Below are 25,000 nucleotides of genomic sequence, written 5' to 3' on the forward strand. Positions count from 1 at the left end.
CAGCCTGACAGATGGGGTATCCTAAGCTGATGAATGTGATCAGTGATTATCTAGTTGAATTCTTGCTGAGATATGTTCTGCAGGTTTTGACACTGTTCTCCCATTCAATATGTACACGTCATGGAGCGGCCTGAAAAGTGTAACATCAAAAATATTTGAAAAAAATAGTGTCAACCAATGGTAATTTTACACTAAGCCCAACTTACAGCACTTGAAACCATCGCCACTTCTTGTTATTTAAAAATATTAATTAGTGCATTTCAATTTATCAATCCACTGTCAATTAATTTTGTATGGATAAGGAGCTGAATTAGTAACTAACAATCCATCATACTATTAATAGTTCTAATTTTATTGTTTTTGAGTGGTAATATTATTTGAAGGCCTGGTTATTTATTTAATTTTGGGGAGATCACCACTAGGGTCTTTGGGATCTAATAGAGGCATGAATAGTTGTTTTGTAATTTACCCCCAGGGAGGCATAACTTAATTTTAGTGGGAGGGGGTTACTTCCAAAATCCATGGTACACATATATCAAAAACAAAAAGATAACAATAAACGAATGATTCATTGAGAGAGACCTGTCACCAGGGTCTGTTTCAACAAGTCCTATTCTTTTCACCACAACCATTCCATCGCTGATGCGACCAAATATTGTATGTTTACCTGCAAGAAATTGATGTACAAACTTGTATAAAATATTTTTATCCTATACAGACTTACATTCACTGAGGATCTGACATAAGAGAAGAACTGAAAAGAGCATTGATTACAAATCCAAGCTCACTGCAGATGAATTCAACTTCAATGTGGACTAGGTGACCTGAGAACTACCTTTAAGTCAATGAAGGAGCAAGACAGTTGTACATGTTGGTACAGCTCTACATGTGCATCATAAAAACCCAAACCTAAAATATTTTTGAGTTTCAAAGAATTGCCTTCAGTAACCTTATTCCTCCTTTATCAGATGGTTATGTAATTCAAAAGCAGCACGGCCAAGTGTTCAAAGCGAGTGGTTCATAAGGTCTCCACTCCGGATCAGCTAGTACTACAGCTGCAGCTGGTATCTTTCTTGTTGCTGACTTTGTATCTTTCCTTGTCTGCCAAACACTTACCATCAAGCCACTGTGTTGGAGCCAGTGTAACAAAGAACTGGCTGCCATTTGTGTTTGGACCGCTAAAAAAAGTAAACAAAATAACAATACAATCGTGTATTCAAAATCTACCTTCTGTAGAGAGAAATAATTATTGTACATAAGACTTAATAAGCCTACCTATACATTGTATATTATCCTAAGTGCTGTAATTTGGCAAACCTTAAACTTTATAAAATTGTGTACATATAACATGGTACAATGTCTTAAAATAGTCTCATTAAAACGCATTTGATTCTCTATAGTCACTGATAAAAATAATTAATTTCAGGAGTTTCATTAACATTTTCAACAGGAAGGCAATTGGTTTTCACAGACAGGCAATTAAACTTCTTTTCATTATGAACTGAACTTCTCTATGAGGAACAATTTCCTCCAGATGGTCAAACCAGGTAGGAAAAATATTGGCCTCACAGCCGGTCAATTTGCTCGATGCCCAGCCCTTAATAACACCCCTATATTTTGATTTATTAAGAACTTAGTAATAAAAGAATATTGTTGCCATGGTTACCTATTTGCCATTGAAAGGATTCCAGCTCCAGTATGTTTTAAGTCTCTTGTAATTTCATCTTCAAATGCAGGTCTGTGTATTGAGTAGCAAGTTTAACATTTAGGACTCTACTAAAAGATTGCTCATCTGACCGTGCATCTCAAACCAAGCAAGAATGAACTATAAGAAGGATCTGGTTGCTCCTGAATAGCACAAATATGATAGATCATGCAGTATATTTTGCCTGACTACAGGTAGTTAATCAGAAATAAAACAAGGGAGCCTTTGCTCACAGTATTTGCCTTATAGGCAGCCATTACAAAGTCACTGATATTGTTTCTTTATGTGTTTGTGGCTAACAGATACTTAATGTACAACTTTACAAATATTTCATGATACATAAAGTATTGATAATATACTATGTACAATATTTAAAAAAACCCACATGATATCATGCAATATTCATCACATGCAGCAACATGTATTTAAAGCCACTTTTTACTGCTTATGATGAACTTGTAAGGTGCATGGGGAATTTAAGAGACCAAACTAACCCATAAATAGATGCTCCTCCTCGACCAGTTCCCGTGGGATCTCCAGTTTGAATCATAAAATCCTACAAAGTGACAAATATTTAATTCACCCGATAAATAAACTAATACTAAATAAATACCGGAACACATTAAATTATTTCAAACAGGATTTTAGAATATGGGAACTGAACAACAGATTTTAATAAATGTGCATGCATACATGCAAACTTTCAAAGGCTTGTGACTGGCCAAGTTTTGTTTCACAATTTGACCAATAAGCAATAATTACATGGTTTCCCATTTATAGCACAAGACAAAGAGCACACTAGTAGTTCACTGTCACAAGATGATACATGTGACCATTATGCACTCTCATTATCTAGTAAAACATCATGATTGTGACGCATGTACCATGCTTAAAGAAAACTTGCCATTTCTTGAATGTTCAACATACCTTTATGATTCTGTGAAACTTGCAGTTATTGTAATATCCTCTTTGTGCCTAATAACAAATTCATAGCAGGTTATGGCAATCTCAATTTAGCAAAGATAATAATTATGCTGTCAAACACTTTATATGGGGTACAGCAACCATAACAGTATAAACATATCTTTAGTTTCTAAAACTGAGATCCATTTAGTTTGTCTGTTGTTGTTTTTAGGGCAATCACACTAGACAGTATTCAATGCCAAATACATGTAGAAACTTGAAAAAAACCACTGTTAGTAACAGTAAGTTGTGGATCACAATCTTATTTCATGTTCTGCTGCTTTGTAGGGAATAGAAAAGAAATATGTGCTAGGATACATAAATGTAACACAAATGCACAGCTATTGTATGGCACATCTTTAAGCACTGAAATTAATTATATTGATATATGTATGCATCTTGCATGAGTGAGGCAAAGGGGAGAGGAGAGTTGTAAACATGTTTCACACACCAATTTCAACAAAGTTTGTGTGTCACATGAATTAATATAATGCTTTTAGCTTTTGTTAATTGTATAAATTGATGAATCACTGAAATACATTGTTTGTCATTCAATTAAATTTCACGCATCCCACACTAACTTTTGCCCTCAATGAGCACACACAAACCCTTTGCTACCCTCTTGTAGTAGGCAAGATGGGTGTAGATGCTCCAACTTCAACAGCTTTAATTAGGAAATAGAAAACATGTACTGTGTTTATATTGAGTTAAAGAAACACAAATGGAAGTTTGGGGAAAAAAGAAATGCTGTGAGAATGAGCCAACAACCCTGTGTTTCCACAGCTTTTTTGAGTTAAGGAAGCATCAAGCTAAGGAAACATCAAGAACTCACCAATTCTGTAAAATTTCTACACGTCTTAGGAGCATGTTTCCAGTATAGTTCACACACAATTTCACCCTGGATAACAAGGCAAGATACATAAAAACATATTCTTGTTAGTATTAGGTTAAAAATCATGTACATTGCTCGAGCACTTTCCTCAGTTTGTGGTCTTAAATCTGATTCTATCTACAAATGTAACTTTATCAACTTTCAGACTCTTCTAATCATTGATAACCTTCACGAGCTTTCAGATTCACGCACAGTCGGAAGGACGGGAAAAAAAATTCTTGGACAATGTTGTTGTCAAATAAGTCTTAAAACAGTCTCATTCTTGCTTACTTGTAGCTTTTTACTGCTAATAAGCTTTACAAATGTATGTCACACTCACGTCACGTGTCGAATATGGGATGTGATCGATTGCACATAACAGAAAGTTTACGGGTAAATTTTAAGCATTGAGAAGGAAATATGCCCAACGATAATTACTGAAACAAAAATTTTTCCCAAATATTTGTTGTAAAGCACCAGTTATCGCCTGTAGGCCAACTTACCATTGACGTTTCCAAACAGATTGAAGCAGGTTCAGCCGCCATTTTGAAATGCTGGTGGATTGAAAAGATTTCTGGGTAAAAGGTACCTATTACGGATTTGCTCTCAAGTTCCCAAGAAAAATGGTCCTAATGAGCCAATCAGAATCAAGAATGCGATGTTTTCTCTCGTGCCTCGAGATTCCCTAACAACGACACGCGAGACAAGTTATGTTGAGTCCTTCAGCAGGGAAGATGACATATTAACTCCAGCTTGGTCGTTCTGATGGTTTTTCCACGCCGTGGAAAGTGTACGTTCACGAGACGGGATCTGCTGGCGTTTAATCGCTAAGTTTTCGAGGAGAGTGGTCGTTTGAAGCGTTGGGAAAAATCCCCGCAGCTCGGCAGTTTAGAATAATGCCGATCGCGGAAGATCGTTTAGAACAACTACAAGTTCTAAAGTTACTGCAGTCTGTTCGAAACGAAGATGTGGAACAAATAGAGAAGCTGACGACTCATGGAGTCCCTTACTTAATCAATTACTCAGGTGAGGTTTACAAGAAGAAGTTGCTTTTAAACACTTGTATATACATGAAATGGTTAGTGTGTAGCTGTTTGTCGACTACAGTTATCGGTCTCCAGCCTTGCGCGCGGCGATAAATTTGCTGATTACACATGGCGCGAAATTTAATAAACGCTGGCTAATTTTGCCGAGAATAACATAAATGTCAGCTTGTTAAAACAGACTTTCATTGGAGTTGTAAGCGTAGCTGTTAGTGTTATTTTTGATGGATAGCAAAGAGCTCAACGTACATGTAAGCTAATTTATCGCTATTTCACATGGGAGCGGGATCGTAGAGGACACTTTGCATTCTTCGTGATTTTGATTATTCCCAAAAAGTTTCTGTCTACCTTCACACCTTGTTCGCGCTCTTTACATTCATTGTAAAACAGTGCAAATCTTTTTGTATATACATAACACTTGTCTTCGATTGTGGACAAAGAAATAATAACAAAACAGCTCTACACGATCATCGCACGCAGATCAGAGGTCAAATCATTGAAATTTTATCGTTTGTAGGTAGCGAATTTCTATTGTTTTTATGTTTTTTTCTTGAAAATATTAAATCGGTGAGTAATTAACTGTCATCGAGGACTGAACGAAATTCCAAGTTAATGAGAGGTATTGTCCTGAGGATTTGAATACAACGGAGATGAATCTAGTGTCATTAGTTCTATGCAAACTAAGTTGTCAGACAATTAAGCTTTTATGGGAAAAATGATCAGGAAATTTATTAACCTCAAATTTCAATTTAATCATGCCCGTTTTGAAGAAGTTAATTTAATGTATGTTGACATCTTCTATGCAGTTTATGTCAACCCTAGTTGTGTTTAATATACATTGTAATAATTATGGCAAACACATCTAGGGGTGGTAAGCATGTTATGGGTTTGACAAACCCATGACCAGTTTACTTAACAAATAAAGAAGCCTAAGCTGTGTATTACACTGTGATAAAACATAACAGACATTTGAGAACACAAGGGAAATGTAGAATACATGAGCTGCAAGCAAATGTTCGCTTCATTTCTTGAGTGTTCTCAAATGTCCAGAGTGTTTTATCACTACAGTGTAATACATGGTTTAGGCTTCTCCATTTGCTTTATTATAGATCTTACATGCCACGAGTAGAAACAACAAAGCACACAGATCGACAAACTGATACAATTTAATACCACTATTTAAAAGTGCTAAATGCCTCGCCTTCAAAACTTTCTGCTGCTTTGCAGAGAACTCCATCTCAAATTTCTTCAAAGAGAATGTTTTTCACCATCTCTAACAAAAATGGTAACTAGAGGTAATGTGGCAAAAAACAATAAAACCCACTTTTTCTATGTGATAATCTGATAAAACATAGGTTTTTGACCAATCAGAGTGTACATAGGGTCCTATCTACATTACAATAGCCAATATAAGTACATACTCACAGTTTGTGACAGACTAAATACACATGGTTTTATGGAAAATACTGTTTTGATACCCCTTTCATGGAAGGCTTTTCTGTTTGAACTCTCCACAATTTATGCACCCCACTAGAAAATTCCAATTTAGCCACATGCCTCAAAACCACATAGTCAAAAAACATGCAACACATGTGGGCTAGTCTACCTAGTAAAAGACTCTTAGTACATGTAGAGATATAGAAATCAATGAATCATGCTAAAAAGAGTTCAAATGCATTTGTATACATTACATCAAGTCGAGTGATACAGTTACATATACAAGTGAATATATGAAAAATCATGTCTCCTTTAAGTTGCATATATTGACTTGTAATTGGCATACTTTGGTCATCCAAGATGTTGGTTCAGTTGTGTCTGTTGTATAGTTGCACCTGTAAGTTTGGGGTCAGTACTTTAGTATTGTCAATATTTACTTTGGAGTGACTCTGTTTTGGAGATTTGCTTAAAACATACAATGTAGTTTTAGCGTTGTTTTGGGGGGTCTATTTTTTTAACTTTATGGTAAAATAAAATTTTTTTTGTTGTGGATGCTTTTGTTTGGAATGTAGAACCTGAAAATGGGGAGACAGGACTTCATCTGGCTGCATGCAAGAACAATGAGAAGATGATATCTTTTCTGCTAGATCTTGGTGCAAGTCCAAACATGGTGGACTTGAAAGGTCGTAGCCCTGCCATGAGAGCAGCAGAGTTTGGTCATACGCAGGCCTTGACTCTCCTAGCTGAGGCAGATACAGACTTGTCATGTAAGGAAAGTAGACAATAGATTTTAAGTGCACAGCTTTGCTGAAAAATTGTTACTTGGTCCACACTTTTACGACAAAAACACATTTTAAAAATGTTGTGGGACTTTTTTATCTTTGAAGATATACTCAGTCAGTTAATTATTAACAAACAATATGCATCCATTTCTTTTTGCTTCTAGTAAGAGACAATGAAGGAAAGGGAATCCTGTTTTACTGTATCCAACCAACCAAACGTCATCTAGAATGTCTGCAAATTGCACTAAAGCATGGCGCAGGTGTTAATTATGTGGTATGTTACATTTTACTTACCCTGGTCCCAGAGGTTTTTCTTGATTTTTCTTCTTTTCGTGAAGCGACGAACACGAGTCACGAAGCGGCAAGAAAGAAAAACCTCTGGTTACCTCAGACTTGAATCTCACTTTCATGCAGATGCCAGCTGTCAAATGCATCAAATTGATAATTACAAAAGGGACCAATGGCAACTTAGCAATCACATGCTTATCAGTCACTAATGGTTTCCACTTGGGTGGTGGAGAGTGGTATCACTTGACCTACTTGGCCAGGGTCAATGCGCGTGTTTGTAAGAATTAATCTTTTCATCCGCAACAGTCGCGAAGGTTCTGTCTTGTTAAACATTACTACGGAGCATGTTTCTGCACTTACTCGTTTTGTAAGAAGGACTCGGGACTTCCGAATAGAAAGGCATAAGCTTCTTGTCTTCGCTGCCCAAACTGAACACTGAAATGCCACGGTTTCGCAGTTCATGGATATGAGAGTCCACGGGAGACTTAGAGGACACAAAACCAAAATTGTGGCATGATGAGGGTATGAATAACCTGACAGGTACAGGTATTTGCAGACATCAGGGAGCAACTGAAATATAATTGAGTTTCCATGTCCAGTTAGCAGTAAGGCGAACAACACATCCTTGCCATTTATGACTGCGAGCAAGGCTTTCTTTTGATGTTCGGTGAGACTTTCAATCTCTGGAAAATGCTCCTCGAGTACCGAAGTCAAAATTTCTTCGAAGACACTGTCAGAAACATAATCCATGTCAAACACAGGGGAATCTTGGACGTGTATAAACTGAGAACTGAAGTATTTTGCAAACAAATTCCTTCCCTGGTAGAGAGGCAAAATTTACCTTAAGAAGTGCAGTGACAGATATCCCCACCGTCCCCTCGGTATTACCAATCAAGCGAACCAATCATATTGATTTGCGTGTTTGTAAAAATATCAACCAATCTGAGCCCGAGGGTCAGATCCTGACCCTGGTGTCTGCATGAAAGTGAGATTCAAGTCCAAAGTAACCAGAGGTTTTTCTTTCTCGCAGCTTCGCAACTCGTGTTTTCACCACTTCGTGGCTCTCTCGCAGCTCTCTCATGCAGAGAAAAATCAAGAAAAACCTCTGGGATCAGGGTGCATTTTACTAACAGTACATGTACTTTCACTGTTCTCACTGAAAGTACAGTGCACCTCCCAATAGCAATCTTAATTGGATTATGTAGATCTGCCAAATTAAATTTACATACCTGTACATATTTGTATTTTTACATTTTCTGTTGCTGTTAACTACCTTGTCTTGCTTGTTTAAAACATCTGTCAAAATAAAACCATTTTGATCTGTTTTTCTTTGCCAGAGCAAGGATGGCCAACCTTTACTGTTAGTAGCTGCTGAGGCTGGACTTGACAACATTGTGGCAGCTCTTCTTATTGCTGGTGCAGACCCCAATGGAGTTCATGCGGTACATTATATAACAATAATAATAAAATTACTCACATACCTTATCAAGTAGTGCAGTCAACTACTAAGTAACCTCTCTTGAAAAGAAAGTAGTTTTTTTGTTCCAGAGTTTAGTGAATTAGTCTTCTTCCCTAACTGGATGACTGTATGTTTTTCTTTGGTAGAACACTGGCCAGACAGCTCTTCATGCGGCATCAGCTGCTGGAAGTGTGGCTTGTGTCAGAGAAATCTTGGAGGCTGGAGCTGACTGTGATGCTCTGGACAGTGAAAATTACCACTCAGCGCACAGGTCAGGCATGAAACAAATAGTACAGAACACAATGGATATTAGTTGTTGACATGATTAACATGTCGACATCCATCAACAAGCACCACAATCAAATCCCCATTGTCTTAGCCTCTTGAACAGAGTCATTCTTTTCCCTTGTCACATACTTCTCTCCAATGAGGGAAGAGTGCTTGGTGAGCTAAAGGATACATGTATCTGTGTAGGAAGCTAACATTTACTTATATTATATAGATTTGATGATAGCTGTTAGTCAAAATTTTTTTGCAGTTTCCTTAAAGTTCCATTGATTGTGCTGTTATGGCGAATGGGAATCGGCTTACCTTTCTTTTCATGTACAATTTTTGTCTGACTTTTGAATACAGGGCTGCTTTCAATGGCCACTTTGATGTGATTAGAGTGCTGGCAGCTTATGGTGCTGATCTTGGTAAAGTTGCTTCAGATGGAAACACTCCTCTGCATTATGCTGCCCAGCAGGGATTTGGACCTATATGCAAATTTCTTTCACAGAGAGGTCAGTATCTTGTATTTTTGTAGATACACTGTACACAGTACAAAGGAACAAGAGGTACTTAACAATGTGCTCACATCACGGGTGTATTCCATTTGTGTCTAATTAAACTAAGTGGGTTCTCTTTATACAGTATGTGACCAAAAGTAATAATTTATTACTTATTGTCCTGAAGTGTTTTAAAAGTTATTTATTTTTGCATAGGTTGTCCGTCAATGTTAAAGAACAAAGAAGGGAAAACACCCAGATTGTTGGCAAAGGATAATGAACATAAAGATGCTCTGAAAGAATGCCGCAAAGCTGAAAAACAGTCCGCTAAACTGGCTAAAGGTGCAAGTAGAACTGGGGAACCATATGCCATAAGAGTAAGTCTCTACAGTCAAACTTCTCTTTGATGGCCACTTTTACATATGCATACATATATTGATACATTTATATATGCTAAAGTAAGCATTTTTTTTAATTGGAACCCTGGAAAAAACGGGTGTCATATTACACCCCTACCTCCCCATAACAGCCACTTCTCTTCAACAGCCACTTTCCTTTGTTTCCAAGGTGGCTGTTGTGGAGACGTTTAATTAAATACTCACTAGTTTAAATGGGTCATGTGCTAGATGGTAGAAAGAACTTGGATATTTGCAGAAATTCTATATAATTTTATATTTCTAGACAGATCTACTCTCTTGAACAAAAGATCTATACTTGTTACCAAGTGCAGACACGAAAACAAGTTCTATGTGTCCAATCAGAAACAGGATTGCTCCAACTGTCCTCCATGAGCTTAGTTTAAATTGTATTCCACCCACCTCTAACGGCACAGTCTGATGATCGCTTTGTGCATGAAACTCGAGTAACTGTCCATACGGTCTCTATCTTTAATTATAGACCCAATCTTATCATCCATCTGTAACGTTACATTTTTCAATAAACCCTCCTCCCTCTTTAGAGGATGAATGAAAGGGAAGCTTTTACAATGTAGTGGTTATAGTTTATCTGTTAGTGTTTTCAAATATTGTGTTGTAGATTAAAATCTGTTTCTCAGCGTGGGATTTCTGCAAATTCTGAATTTTGTAAACCTAATTATTATTTTATTACACTTATATTTATAAACAGCTTTATGACTGGATTCAAGAACATGAAGAGAAAGTGCTGAATATTTGTCATCAGTTTGACCCAGAGGAAGAGGATGGAAGGAGAAAAGGAAAAATTACCAAGGACAACTTTGTAATGTGTTTGCAGACAATAAGTAAGTCTTCAGGAGAAAACCCACTAAAAATGTTCAAATAAATGTACTACATGTACTGTACATACTTTATTTTAAGATTTCTATTGAATTTTTTTGACACAACATTTCAAGAAACTTTAATATTAAATATTAATAAAATTTTTATTTCATCACAGAAACCAGACAACATTAAAAGTTTATTAAATTCTGCAAAAACTAAATTCAGTGAATGAATAACAATGAATGTTGCAAGCTTGACTTAATAAAAGCCAAATCCTTCTGCACAAATATGAGCATTGCTTGTAAAAAATTGCAGTTTTAGATTAAACTTAGTCAATGGATCTTTTGGACCTCTCACTTCAGTTTTACGCATACCATCAATTTGATGCCAAATACATTTTGTGGCTTACACTTCAAAACACAATTAATAAACAGTGCCCAATTTCTAAGAATTGAGCCTCACCAGGATCACTATTTTCCAAAATAACAAAGTTGAACTGTCACAATAATTTTACATAGTAACAAGTTCCAATTAGCTTAATTTTTTTAGAATAAATTATTATGGGTTAATGTTATTTGCTAATCTCTGTTCTCATACTGTCACATTTTGTCTGCAGATTGCCCATTAGAAGTAGAAGATTTAAATAAATTAGCACAGATGCACGACCCCAACAAAGAAGATGCTGTAGATTATTCATTGTTTATTACATGTAAAAAGTTCATCAGTAAGGTAAAATGCTATAGGAAATTTCCATAATAAATTACAGAGTTAATTCATTGGTTATTTAGGAGCACAGGACTATCGTAGCAAGCCCATGTTAAAATGGATTTCTTAGCTTTTAAGTTTCATATTAAGCTGCAGGTTTAATTTTGGTAATAGAATGGTGGATGCATTTCTTCAATTACTTGACAATTCACTTTATTTTTGTGATTTTTTTCCCATTAACATGTATTTGTTAATACAAGGAAGATTAAGAGTACTGTCAAGCAACGTTTTCTTGTATCAATCATTCTCAAGACTGAGGTCGTTAATGCTAATGGCAAAGTTGTTATTTACAAGTTGAGTTTGAAATGGATTGCACCCCAGTATGTCTGATGCATCAAAACTTCGATTGACAGTACTTTTAATCTCCCCTGTCAAATGCTTTAACGAGCAACTTATTGTCCAATTTGTTAATACAAATTAAAAAAGCCCTTTGCCTTTCATGAAAAGACCTGTTACAGACTGGCTAAATTTCCTACATGTATGTGTTAACCGTGACTTTCTATTAGTAAATACCTCAAGCCCTGTATTGGCTTTTTTGCATATCCATGTACATATATAAGTTCTAGGTAAATGGAGAGTTAAACAGGACTAAGAAAGAACCACATTTGTTTAAAGCTCCTAATTCTCAAATGTTTTACGTTAATTTTGCATTCCTATAGTAACATTTTCACAGCTGTAATGATCTTATCTACGATCTTCAATCTTTGTGCAATACAGAACAGTAGATAGATGTCTCTTCATCTAAGTTTAACATTGTTCCTTTTTTTTCTTTTTTACTTCTGTTGCAGCAATTTATGGTTGTTCTTGGAAAGGTAAATATTATTGGTCAATCCTCATTGCTTTAACTTTTAAAAAAAACCACTGATCTTACAGTGCTTTCAATAGGAATTGAAGTATGTGGACACGCAGTGCTGCTGCACACGCACACAAACATTGAAGACGTTTTTACTAATCGTTCCTTATTGAATTTTGTAGAAAAAGAAGAAGAAAGGTGGAAAGAAAGGAAAGAAGAAAAAGGTAATAAAACTTGTATTTGCATCAGACCATGTGAAGATGCACGCTGGTTTTTGTTTGTGTATAATTCAGTTACAGAAGGGTGGATTTGATAAGAAACAAAAACATGTATGGCCATATGGGCTACCTAGCTAAAAAAAGACTGAGTGAAAAAATGATTAATAACCAATACCTGTCTTGTGCAAGCTATTCTATCAGAGGCTTTTCAAACAAATAACCTTCTTGGTTTTATTTTCAGGGCAAAACAAAAATACCAATTCCAATTTGTACAGCACCTGATGGCCCTCGCACAAGACACGGTGGCCCTCCAGCAGACTTCGTAGAAAGATATGTGGTAAGTGCTAGAATTTTGTTCAGTCTGCACTCCAGTTAGTGTAGTCTTTTTTCAATGTAACTTAATGTTTATTGTACCTGTCCACTAACTCGCACATTCACGAATTGAATACAGCCTATCATTTGGTGCATTGTAATAGTTTTCCACGTTGATGGAAAGGCTGCAAATGTCTCAAAAATGTTTTTTTTGGGGAAAGCAACGTTTACAGTAGAAATTGAGTTTCCTCTGTTGAAGATTATAAAACACATTTGTATGCTTAAGATTAATCTTGAGGAACTTAAATAGTGCGTGGCTGTTATCCATTCACTATTTCTCTTGTTTTTGATTCATTTTGTAGCACTTCACAGATAACACCAGATTTGATCGTGACCACCCACCTTCTCATCCCATACAAGATGACTCGTCCTGGTATCTTAATTTCCCAGGTTAGTTTCCACTAATCATTTCGTCGTAACAGCTGGAAATGATCGGAAATGATCTTATAAGGTAGAATTCCGTCTTCGAGCATTGCTCGACAACAGTGACGTATCCCAAAAGCAATAAGCTCACGAGGCAACCTTCGGAGCGCTCGCTCTATTCTGATTAGCCATTAAGGTCGCCAACTGTTCGGGTTTTTGACGACAAGTTTCCGAAACTATCGTTTAACTTGACGTGTCGTACATGTCAATTTAGGGCATAACTTAAAGCAACAAATGAATTTTTAAGGGTGCGTTTCTTCGGGAAAATCCAAAATTAGATTCTTAAATCCGATAACTAAACAGATTAATTTACGATCACTCGGATCATGTTGCATAGGAACTGAAGAATGCTTGCCCAAAGTGGATTCTTCCGAGTGATCGTGGATTAATCTGCTTAATAAAGAAACGCAAAATCCGTTTTCGGATTTAAAAAGCTAATCTTGGATTTTCCCAAAGAAACACACCCCCAAGTCATTAAATTGATATTTATTCTCTTGAAATCCCTTGAAATGTCTTATGTGCTGATACAGCATTGACATTTAACTGTGTTTTTCTCAGATATAACTTACATGAACATTAGCGATGCCGCCAAAGTAGGAGACTTAGAGACATTAAAATCATCTTTCGCCCGCGGAATATCTCCAGACCAACGAGACAAATATTACAAGACACCGCTGATGTCGGCGTGTGCGCATGGAAACATTGATGTAGCTATATACTTGTTACAGATTGGGTAAGTGAACTATCATGCAAAACTGTAATGATATTTTGAATGCAAGCGCTGTGCAGCTCAACGCACAATAGCCACCCACCTGATGGCAGTTAGTTGGTACGGAACTCTCTCCTCCGCCATACGATTAGCGCTAATCGTATGACCCCTAAAAATAATATAACAACACGCAATGACATATGCATTAAGGCGTTTCTTAAAACGTCCGTTTACAGCATGTTTCAGTAATTATTCACTTCCACTGGAAGTGAAACTAAGGCACGCTAATGCGCTATATATGCTGTTCAATGTTAGTTGTAATCATTCCCTGAAGGAGTCTCAGCTAGAGACGAAACGCGTCGGAACAAATAAACGAAAAGTTACAACAACAAGAAGTCGTTTGTGCTGCTCACTAGTCGCCGTTAAAAAAAAAAAGTAGAATTCTCATTATGTTTCAGTCTTTATCATTATATTGACTCTGTCGTTAGGGCCGACATCAATGCACGAGATAATTTCAAGTGGACTCCACTCCATCACGCTTGTCACTCGGGCCAGGAGGATCTTGTTCAGCTTCTGCTTGAAAACGGCGCAGAAATGGATGCACAGACCATCAATGGAGGAACACCTCTGATGAGAGCTATTGAGAGCTCAAGAGAGGCTGTGGTAGAGCTGCTCATTTCCAAAGGGTGTGTTTGGTATTACTTCTTCAGATAATAGTTGTGTGGTAACTTATAACTTTATATGGATTTGCATTTGGGACGTTTTTGAACGGCTTGGGCAGAATATTGATGCAACTACGCGTAACACACTAAAAGATGATTAGATCATTGCATGTGAACTGAGTAGCACGCACGAGACGATTTTTACATGCGTGGCGTGTTGTCCACGCGAGACGAGAGGTAAACATGATGTGAATGTACGTGTGACAACTGTAATACTGTACGAAAACAATTACTCACAATCCTACAACATTTTATTTCACCTAAGCGACGCAACCCAACCAACATTCCACTATTTACCCTTTGTAGAGCGAAAGTTCAGCTAGAAAACAAGAAAGGGCACACTGCACTGGATGTTGCCAAGGCATACGCTGATCCTCGAGTGGTAGCTATTGTACAGAAACGATGGGACGAGATACCGCCACCCGTGGATAAGAAAAAACGTATGTATTAGTAGGATTGTCAATCCTAAAATAGTTCTTACGCTTTTAAGGGGAAAATTAACCCATTTCGTTTGTGAATACGGTTCCATCAGCTTGAAACTTCTGGCCCCGGCTGTTCGAAGGCTGGATAATGCTATACCGTGGATAATTGCTATCCAGTAGATAGCTGGTTTGTTTTGTTAACACTTATCAGCTGGACATATAGTGTCGTCTAGCTTTGGAACAACTGTGGCCAGTTTTATAACCTAATTTGCAATTGCGTTTCTTCCCTTAGATGTCAGTGTGATACATAACTGGTACTTTCACAAAAAATTAAAAGCGTTTCATCGTCGGAAATGCAAACTTAGTCCAAAAAAACCCGTCAAGAATTTTTCTGCCATGAACGTGACCTCGAATAAAACAAAGCGACAACAACTCAAGTGTACGTTATTATGTTAGAGCTTGATAAAATGCTTCATTTTTTCCTTTCTTTCTGAGCTAATGCGAGGTTGCGACAATTAAATGAGCTGTTTATGCCTGCTCTCAAATGCAATTTTCAGTATAAAACGTAGTTAAGCTCTAGTCTGTTGCTTCCTACAATTTCGCTGCAAAAAAACCAGCGCTCTTTGTGACTGACCGTAAAGTAACAATCCTCAAGTGTGAAAATATGTTCGTTTTCATTTTCTCTTATACTTAACACTGCATTCTCCTTTGTTCTAATCCTATTGTGTTCTTTCTTTCTTTCTTTCTTTTAAGGCTTCTTTCTCACCTTTCCACAAAACTCAACGCACTTTCGACGGACTAAATCCACGGGTAGCTCAGACGAAGAGTCTTGCCGTGCACCTAGTCCCATTTCTTCTTCTCTCTCTATGTACCTTAACTATTGGGGCCTTTATTCAACTCCTACGGCGTTTTGGTTTGACTATCTCTATGGAAGAGATAGTCTCGAGAGCGGCGTATATACTGAAGAAGTGTTGCAGAAGTGAACAATACCTACTGCAGACGATATCGCATAGCATCAAGAGATTAATAGCATATGTCCATTATAGAAACAAACGCTTCTGTGACGTACAAAAGAGACACTTCAGCGTTGTCACATATATATGATGCCATTCTTGGTTTAATTATTAATGTGCCAATCAGCGAACTATAGACTATTTTCTCTACTTCGATTCTTGTCTCCTGCTTGCTTTAATACATTAACACTGTTCTAATCGCGCAAGTAGATAATAGCTCTCCCTTAACGATTATCGGGGCTTCTTATAGCATACAAACTTTCTGTAATTTAAAAGCTGAATTGAAAAGAAATAGCTATACACTTCTTATGGACTCCATGCCTACTAGAGTCTGTTTCTTTTACAAACTTTACTCTCTGGCATAATTCTGAGGTCACTGTGCAATTTCAGTCATTATTGAGTTGACATTGAACTGACACCCGCCGAATTTGCTACTCAACACTTCCACAAACGTTTCCTGTTGGTACTGGTCCTCGCTTCAGAGCAGAACATTTTGCTTGAGGGGATGACTTCCTCATATTTGTCTTGCAAGAAGATCGACCGTTGTTTCCCTTTGTGCTTGGATGTCTCTTACTTATTATAGATAGACAGGCCTTAGCTTTTTGTCACGTCTTGCGAAAGGGAATTGAGGTACCCTGTAACCTGTCTACAGCCCCTCCTTCCCCTCAAAAATATCAGGGAGAGAGATTTTTTGGAGGGGAAGGGGCGGCTGTACACAGGCTAATACCTGGAGAGCGGACTTGTAAGTTTATTTAGTTAGGAGAGATGTAACGATTCTTTGTTGTTGGTAAAATAGTGAAAGAGGTCCGTTTTACTCTCTTGTGTTTGAGCTGATTGTTTGGTGAAACAGTTCAGGGAGCTGAAGACAGTCAAGATGCCGTACCACTCAGTGGCGTATCTAGGGGAGGGACCCGGAGTTCCGCCGCTCCCTGCCCCCTTCCCCTTTAATGACGAAGAGGAGAAAATTATGTCGGCCACTATCTTGATTTAACGCCCGATGGGTCGGGAAAATTTGGTGGGCCCACGTTATTAAGAGGTCTGGATCCTCCACTGCTACTGGTGCCCGAAATCGCTACTTGCTTTTTCTGTTTCCTTGCATTGGTATTTAAATATGCAAATGTGATCGTTACCTGTAAAAAGTGATGTAATTTAAGCGGTTTGTTTCTCTAAATATCAAGTCGTGTCGCTGTGCTGCTATCATCCGCTTTGCTTTGTCGTCTGGTGCTCTCGCTGCTGTGCTTGTAACAAATGCCGCCCTTTTCCTTGCCTCTTGTATGAAATCAAAGTTCACTGCCAGCTAGCTAAGTTGCAAATTATCGTATCCGTGTAACGAACTCGACGCCGAGCAAGATATTTAGGAAGACGACAGGCCAATGTGGATGAAGCGCACAAGACACTCCAAGACGCCCCGGTGATGACGCATGTGCATATTGTCTCACCAGGAAAGTTCGCACCTCGGCCCAAGTCTAAAGCGCAGTCCAGTGACGGAGAAGGGCTTGGTAACGACGGTGACGACGGCCCTGGTAACGAGGACGATGAAGGTGGTGATGATGATGAGTAGAACTGGATACGGGAGTTCAAGAAAGCAAACGAGTTTACCGGATTGTGATGGAAAAAAAGAAAGAAAAAAATTCGTTTAACAATAATATTTGTCAAGAGAATATCAGATTACGCTTCTTTAATTGTTCAAACTGTATTAGAGCGCAAGTTTTTTGGGAATTACGTCTTTGTTGGTACCGCTTTTAGTATTTGAGTGAAGTTGAATGTGGCAACTTTTCACTTTATCAGCGTCCTGTTCTAAACGGCCGGGAGACCGTTACGTGAAATATTAAAACAAGTAAGATTCAAGGAAAGTAAGAAAGTGCCGCGACCAGCATCAATTCAAATTCTTGTATTGGTAGGATAGTTGCGGTCAATAAGAAAAGTTCGATTTTGCGCAATGTTTCCATGTTTGTTCAGGTAAAGAAGATTCATTGTAAGTTGTGAAATGTTAAAAATGCACCGTTGAAATAAAAATGCACTGAATTAAAAGTGTTTTGAGTTGATCGTTCCATAATTCAACTATTTGTGTTGTACATAAATAAATGATAAGTGACTTCAGAAAGTAATCAGTTGGTTAAGCAGACAATAGATTGAGGGCCTCTTTACACGAGCCCGGGTTGAATCACCGCAGAGAGTGCTGAAATAAACACATTAACCGAACCCGAGCTGTCAGTCTCCAGTAGCATGTGTACCGACCAAAAATCTGAAAACATGGGCTAGAAAGATGACAAACAAAAACCCTACAAAGTCTAGTAAAACGAAATAGTGGGAGACCGTGATGTGCAAACCAAAAAAGACGAAAAACGAAACAAACATGGTTATCTGAGTGAAAGTACTAACCCCGGTTTGCCTTTGGCCCATAGTCGGGTCAACACGAATCTCGACAAGGGTTACCCGGTAAGAGGGGCTGACGCGGCTTGACCAATTTTTTCATGCGAACGCTTACAAGCATTTGACTGCCAAAGGGTTACCCTTCGCGATAATTAGAAAATCCCCGGGCTCGTGTGAAGAGGCCCTGAATCAGGGCATGTCAATTCAACGGGATGTGTTATAGCGGAGCGCCGATGATGGTTTGGGTTGTTCCGAGTGTTCTCCTTTCCCTGGGGTTCACTAGCTCTGAACGATTTTCACGACTCGACAGAGAAGCAAGCCCATGTATATTATAGTAGCTTTAATGTGTTACGGTGAGGGAGTATTGTACATTCTCGATTCAGCAGACGTCCCTTCCCGTAACACGAGGTACACATATTAACCCCAAAAACACGAAACTAAATCACGCAGCACTTGTCTCTTATAACGTAACGCTTGTCTCTTGTAACGCAACAATGGAGTTGCGTGATTACCTAGTCACCAAGGGAACTAGGACTTTCGCCAAGATTTGCAAGTTTCATGGCAGAGCTGCACGATTTCTAAATTGCAGACGTCAACTCTGGTGAAACATGTTGCATTCCTATCTCTCTAGATGCGTTCGCTGTCTTTGAAAATCTGTCGTTGTGGTATTCATACGCATTACTCCTGACAGCCGCTAGATAACCATGTCAATTCTCCTAACCCATTCCCATCCATTTCCATTAGTGATAGCTCTGAGAATTTATTGTTTCATCAATGCGACAGCCTCTGCAAAACAGCCTGTAAAGCCAAATATGCTCTACAATCTTTTCCCTTGTAAACCAGGTGGAGGGAGCCCGCGCAAGAAAGGTCCAAAGTCAGCGGCTCCTTCTAAGACACACATGCCCAGTGTTAAGACAGCACAGCAAGATGAGGTGAGTTGATAGTAAACTGTGGCAAACTCCACCTGTTGAAGTGTTTTCCTTTTTCTTTAGAAACTTAAAATCAGAGAAGTGTTCTGCATGCTTTTGTGTCTTAGTCAACCAGTTTTCCAGGTTTCGTTAAATTTGCTTTTTGCATGTTTTCAGTTAATATCGTTAACTTCAGGATTTCTTGACGCTCGTGATTTGATTTAGTCTGTCCACAGACGTTTATATTTTTTCGCTTCGAGTTATTCTTCGAGCGTGCGGGAGATGTATTTGTCTTCCCCAGCCCCACCCCCTTGTGTTTTAGCGCGTGTATCCCACGCGCGCGCCGGGTTAATATTTCGCTACGCTTGCAATCTCGATGAACTCGAGACAACATAGAGTGTCCATGGACAGACTAGCTTTGATTACTCAGATTGCTTGACATCTTTGCTGTGATAAACTCACGTTACGTGCCGTTGCCTTCATTTCCTTTTGAATCTCTTTGTCGCCAGCCTCCATCCTCAGCTCCGTTACCCGGTGTTGCGGTTGTGCGCAAGTCATCAGTGTTGCGAGCGGCCTCGGCACTAGGAATCATTAATGAGAAACCTCAGCCGATCATGTACACGCCTCGAAGAGCCTGGATATCACAACCAACCACGGTGAGGAAAACTTGTAACCTTCTCACAGTAAAGACCTTTTTTCAGCAGTTATGTTGTTCATGTCGCAGCAAATGCATAAAAAAAGAAATAAAACTGAAACCAAACTTGGCGTACCAAGGATTGAAGGTTCTTTTTCAATCTTATAACATTTTCTCTATACATAATGGGCCACTTCCGAATTGCCTCTTGCCTCATCGTCAAAACGAGTCTTCGTGCAAAACCATTCAAAAGAAAATGTCTTCCGCCTGCATGTTCATTTCCATACAAATCAAACTCATGTTTCATACGAAAGGTTTTGCCCGAGGACTTGTTTTGAAACAAAGGCACAAGGTAACTCAGCAAATAGCCTATTGTACGACTCGAGGAATTCCAGGTTACAGATTTCAAGTTTCTATACTTGTCAAGTTCGTAGTGGCTTCAGTTTTTTTTGGTGTCACTAAGAGCAAAACGTAGCGTGGTCCCAGGTTCAGAATTGATTTTGTAGTCGTGTTTATGTTAAATATTGTTTTCTCTTGAATTAATTTCTTCTTGCACCTCTTGGTTGTTGTTGTTTGTTTGTTACTGTTGTTTTTTCTATGAATCAGTAAATTGCCTTAAAACTTACGAATCTTTCCTTTTGTTTCATTTTCTTTGTACTGCAGGAAGATCTTTTGCGCGGAAGAGAAATACGGAGAATGCGATATGGTACTGATATCGACTTCGCAGATTACAAGCCTTCTTTTCAGAAACACATCACAGTTAAAGCCGAGGCCATGGAAGCGGAGGACAACTAGAGAAAGCCATTCACAAGTCACTGGCGCTTGATCCACGCTTCTGTAGCCATTTGATTGGCAGATTGGCAGCTCAGTGGTTTTCTCTCTGGGAACCAGTGAACAGGAATCATCCGTCACGCGGGTCGTGTTGTGTGACAGTCACCTTACTCCACTGATTCCTAGTGATTTTAGTTTTTGATAGTAGTTAAGAAAAAAGTTACTCGTGCATAGTTGCTGGCCAACTTTTGATTTATCGATTAGATACGAGTTGACTCGCTAAATATGCGACTCATTTCCTTGGCCCATGGTGTTTATATTACTTCGCCGAAGTCTTTTTATAACTTAATTAACCGAACGATTTTAATTAACTTTTAACTGTATTTCGCTGGAGATGTAAACTTTTAAATTGCAGGGTTGTTAAAATAACTGTTAAAATTTGTAAATGAAAATATATTTTATGTTTAAGTTTCTCTATTTTGTTGAGGACTGTCTAAAATATGCACTTTTTATGCATTTCCTTAAGAATGTTAAAGAATGAAAAAGTGTTTGGGAAAGGGAGATGAGATATTTACCAAAGTAAAGAACATTGTGTATATAAAATAATTATTTAGTTAGATTTTAAAAATGTTGACTGGCCAATGATAGTTTGTTTTCAGTTTTTAGTTGGAAGTTATTGGCTTTAGACGGCTCATTTACAGTGAAGACACTCGAGCCGTGAACACTTGATATTTGTTTGGACATTTTTTTAGTGACCAAATAATGCGGGCTCGTCCTTTTGACAGGAGTAATTACTGTTTTTACACTTAAAATGCTAACACTATACGGGATAAGAAGAGCCTTTATTCCATAGTCGTTAAAAAGAATGAACCCAAAAATGTCAAGTATTCACGGTTCGAGTGTCCTTACTATACTGTAAAACACTAATTTTTTTTCTTTTTGACAATGTGTAACTTACGCTGAATTTGTAGCTACCGCCCACGTTTGATGAGGTCATCTTTTTTATCCCTTTTATACCAATTCGAGTTCTAGGTTATTTTAATTTTTTTATCAATTACATCAAGTTCGATTAAAATAATTCAATTGTTGAAAATAGTTTTTACAGTATTTCGTTTTGCATGACCACAAAGGGCCAAGACAATAAAAAGAGATTTATTTACCTGTGTTAGTTTGTGATTTAGAAGCGATCTCTTAAACCCAGAATTCGTAGCATGACATATAAAGCTTCGAGGAATTCATAAACTTGATCAAGCGGGATGGAGGCGCGGTGGCCGCACGGTTCGTGCGTCGACTCCAGATCGAGAGGTCCGGGTTACTCTCACAGTGGATCTCTCCACCCAGGCGTATAAATGGCTACATGTACCGTCGAATTTAATGCTGTAGGGGATTATGGAGTGGCATCCCATCCAGGGGGGAGTAGAAATATTCCTAGTCCATAAGCGCCGGCCTGATGGGCCACTTGGCTCGTACGCGTGATGCAGACTTCACTTTATTACCTTTACCAAGTGAGAGCCTGATGCTACAAAACCAGCTTGACAATAGTTCCAGAATAGATTCTAACACAAAACAATTCAATAAAAAAAATGTTTTGAAAAACCCAAGAAATATTTCCCGTTTTTCGCAAGCGTGAAACTTCCTTCCCTTCATAAAGCAGGAACTTAAAATAGGAAACGCCAGCACGTAATTTTCTGAGCTCTTTAAGAACATAGACTATAAGACTCCCTTGCAATGTGAAGAGTACAAACACGTAATAGCAAAATTCACTCGCTGCTCAGACCTTCCGACTCGCACTACCTCCCCCTCCGCATACCCTGACTACCCACTCAAGTCTGAGAGTTTTGGTCGTTGCTCTCAAGAGCTATCGCTCGAAACGTTAACATTCAAAAAATCCAGTCATGTTTTGATCAAATTAAATGTCTTCAGTTGCCTTTTAATTTGAAGTGGTCTCGTTAGATAACAGATCTCTCTCTTGACCCTTTTGACTTTTGACTCCTTTTCTCTATCTTTCATTTACTGCACTCGTAAGAAGATCTTTGACCTAAAGTGCTCATATCATCAAGGCCCATCAAAGCTACAGATTTCCCCTTATCTCACCCTAGCCGGAGGCTGTCCGGGACACTGTCATTTCACTGTGTTGATTGTGCCGCCATTTCCTGTCTACTTTCGAATGATCCCGCACCATCACTCTTGAAGATTTTATGGTTGTTTTATCACTTTTATGGCTTAAGTCTCTGAAAGAACTTGCTTTAAACATTAAAGATTCCTTTTCTTTTTCTTCCGACTCTCTTTTCCTTCTGAGTATGAGTATACGTGAGTGAGCATACGCCTAGTCAGCTCCCATTCAGAATTGCGCGCTTTTCCCAGTCGTGATCGTAGCATGTTTTTCTTAACATTTTCCGTCGTGTAATAAATCTCTTATTAACCGCGCTGTTCCAGACCGTACTGAAAAAATATCGCCTCCTCCCCGGTCTTTTTTGCGCTTGTCTCTTGGAACGCGACAATGGAGTTGCGTGATTACCCGGTCACCAAGGAAACTAAGACTTTCGCCAAGATTAAGATACTTACAAAGTATCTTAACTTTTCCAAGCGCAGAAAAGATGTATCTAATGGCCCTAAAATCATGAAACTAACATCAAAGTTTAAGGAAATAAGAAAAGTGTTCCCACCTTACAAATAGATTTTTTGGCTTTAAGCAGTCACGTGACCTAATTTGCATATTTTCGACATGCCAAATTGACACAAACTGATAACATTTTGACAACTTTTTGACCTGGCAAAGTTTCATGCCGCTACAACTGAAGCTTCAAAAGATACACTACCCCCTTACTTTTCGGCTGTATAAGCTGCATAAACGTGACGTAACAACGTGAATTTCCAACAAATTTATTTTCTTTGTTAAAGCTAAAGACAGTTTGTTTGACTTAAAGAAATATTAGAAGCAAAGGATTCAATTCTTGGTTTTCAGTGACGTGCACGTCACGCCAGTAAAAAAAAACAGTCGTCAACCTTTCAATAGATAAAGACAAGAAAATGAGATATTGTAGAAGAGTAATAAATAAACAACATCCCAAAGTCTCAGGGCTGTGCGATATCCCGTACTCGAGTTATTCGGCAAAATGTACCACTCAAAATCATGTTGGTGTCCCTCTGAGCGGTACCAACATGGTGGCCGGAAACGAGGGAAACTATCTGGAATTTACTTTGGCTATGTCAAAGGCTTTCTTCTCTCTGTTGAGCTTGTAAACATTCACAAAGACGCTTCTATACTGACATGTTGGCTTTTCAGACCTCAACATTAAACACACGGTGAATCGATCGAATTTATGTACATGACATGCTTGTGAGCAGCCACCTTTATGTCACGCACTGAAAAATCTAAAATTTAAACTACTCTATTTTCAAAACAAAGCACGCTACCGAGTGAAAACATGCACGCAGACACATTTCTAAATTGTCTTTTTACGTGATGAAGACAAAAATGCAAGTCTGTTTACTTTTGAATTTATTTTGTTTATGTCATCTGTATAGCTGTCGTTGGTCTTGTAGTATCGTGATGAAAGTTGCTTATTCATCTCCCTCCTAGTGGCCGTTTTCATGATCGTAGTATAGTACAGTTTCACTCAGGTACATAAGTTCTTATAATTGTACAAAGCAGCGCGCTCGAAATGGCACAACGGTAAGGCCTAGGCCTTCTAATCAAAGAGCTCCGCCAAAATACAGATACAGTCGAACCTCCCGTAAGCGACCACTCAAAATGTCAAACACTGGTGGTCGCTAACAAGGGCTGCTCGCTTACGAGAGGTCAGACCTTAGGGGGTATACAATTAGAGATTTACTCTGATTTCTGGAGACAACAAGAAAACGATAGCTTAGCTGAAAACAAAGCCGATCAAGAGCCTTGGATACAACATGGACTATAAAGACAACACACTGACAGCTTTCTTCAAAGACGCTAAGTGAAACCGATCTATAAATTGGTTCGATTTCAAGTAGGTTCTGGCTGTTGACGTTTTGGCGGCATAAGAAAATCATGAAATACGGAACTAATTTCAAGACGACGTCGTCTCTTTTTAAGACCGCAAAATTAATTGATAGAGTCAAGCATGAAAAGCCATAGGAAAGTGCTCGAGCAGGTCTGAACCGCTTTTTCCGGACCGGCTCACGACACCGTTCCGTTAGAAAGATGACGAAAGTATTTCATTTAGTGTTCCCAATAAGCATTTTTTTTAAAGCTCCGTCCATTGACACTTAAAATAAAGTTGATTTGTACATGCACGCAAGCACAAACGGACGAGCCGAGGGCTAAGTGAATGAATATGAATAA

The 25,000-nt window shown here is 38.4% G+C and overlaps 3 protein-coding genes across 5 annotated transcripts in view; 1 reads left to right on the forward strand and 2 right to left on the reverse strand.

Annotated features, from left to right (window-relative positions):
* LOC110058286 (uncharacterized) overlaps positions 1 to 4,131 on the reverse strand; it is a 4,422-nt gene extending 291 nt beyond the window's left edge. Inside the window, exons 1-8 of the mRNA XM_020764910.2 lie at positions 4,043 to 4,131; positions 3,501 to 3,566; positions 2,633 to 2,680; positions 2,200 to 2,261; positions 1,667 to 1,738; positions 1,117 to 1,178; positions 583 to 667; positions 1 to 130 (exon numbers count right to left, since the gene is read on the reverse strand). The exon at positions 1 to 130 is cut by the window's left edge and continues 291 nt beyond it. Coding sequence (XP_020620569.2) covers positions 40 to 130; positions 583 to 667; positions 1,117 to 1,178; positions 1,667 to 1,738; positions 2,200 to 2,261; positions 2,633 to 2,680; positions 3,501 to 3,566; positions 4,043 to 4,084 — 528 coding nt within the window. The 5' untranslated portion in view covers positions 4,085 to 4,131 and the 3' untranslated portion in view covers positions 1 to 39. The remainder of the gene's footprint in view (positions 131 to 582; positions 668 to 1,116; positions 1,179 to 1,666; positions 1,739 to 2,199; positions 2,262 to 2,632; positions 2,681 to 3,500; positions 3,567 to 4,042) is intronic.
* Positions 4,132 to 4,208: 77 nt separating this feature from the next.
* On the forward strand, positions 4,209 to 21,835 carry LOC110058285 (ankyrin repeat and EF-hand domain-containing protein 1-like). 2 transcript variants are annotated; one of them, XM_020764906.2, is made up of 19 exons: positions 4,209 to 4,565; positions 6,592 to 6,786; positions 6,966 to 7,075; positions 8,427 to 8,531; positions 8,695 to 8,819; positions 9,182 to 9,330; positions 9,532 to 9,692; positions 10,441 to 10,573; positions 11,170 to 11,282; positions 12,107 to 12,130; positions 12,294 to 12,335; positions 12,571 to 12,666; positions 13,004 to 13,091; positions 13,683 to 13,857; positions 14,322 to 14,519; positions 14,862 to 14,995; positions 19,207 to 19,295; positions 19,781 to 19,927; positions 20,569 to 21,835. In XM_020764906.2, exons 1-19 carry the CDS (start codon positions 4,436 to 4,438, stop codon positions 20,698 to 20,700), a joined length of 2,346 nt encoding a protein of 781 aa, XP_020620565.2. In that variant the 5' UTR covers positions 4,209 to 4,435; the 3' UTR covers positions 20,701 to 21,835. The 2 variants fall into 2 exon arrangements, with proteins under 2 accessions (XP_020620565.2, XP_020620568.2); XM_020764909.2 differs by lacking the exons at positions 19,207 to 19,295; positions 19,781 to 19,927; positions 20,569 to 21,835 and adding an exon at positions 17,433 to 18,021 and having other exon boundaries at positions 4,210 to 4,565.
* Positions 21,836 to 23,543: 1,708 nt separating this feature from the next.
* The window catches only part of LOC110058411 (NLR family CARD domain-containing protein 4-like), a 12,544-nt gene continuing 11,087 nt past the window's right edge, over positions 23,544 to 25,000 (reverse strand). For both annotated transcript variants that reach the window (XM_020765064.2, XM_089275216.1), the window contains exon 5: positions 23,544 to 25,000. This exon is cut by the window's right edge and continues 2,855 nt beyond it. The gene's annotated coding sequence lies outside the window, so the exon portion shown is untranslated.

This window comes from Orbicella faveolata, unplaced genomic scaffold, assembly GCF_042242905.1.
Source record: "Orbicella faveolata isolate gen_17 unplaced genomic scaffold, um_ofav_v1 contig_36, whole genome shotgun sequence".
NCBI classification, from domain to species: domain Eukaryota; kingdom Metazoa; phylum Cnidaria; class Anthozoa; order Scleractinia; family Merulinidae; genus Orbicella; species Orbicella faveolata.

Coding starts and splice junctions, on each gene's coding strand:
- LOC110058285 (XM_020764906.2), top strand. CDS start 4,436: ATGCCGATCGCGGAAGATCGTTTAGAACAACTACAAGTTCTAAAGTTA. Junction 8,820..9,181: donor AATTACCACTCAGCGCACAG/GTCAGGCATGAA, acceptor TTTTGAATACAG/GGCTGCTTTCAATGGCCACT. Junction 19,928..20,568: donor GGATATCACAACCAACCACG/GTGAGGAAAACT, acceptor TTTGTACTGCAG/GAAGATCTTTTGCGCGGAAG.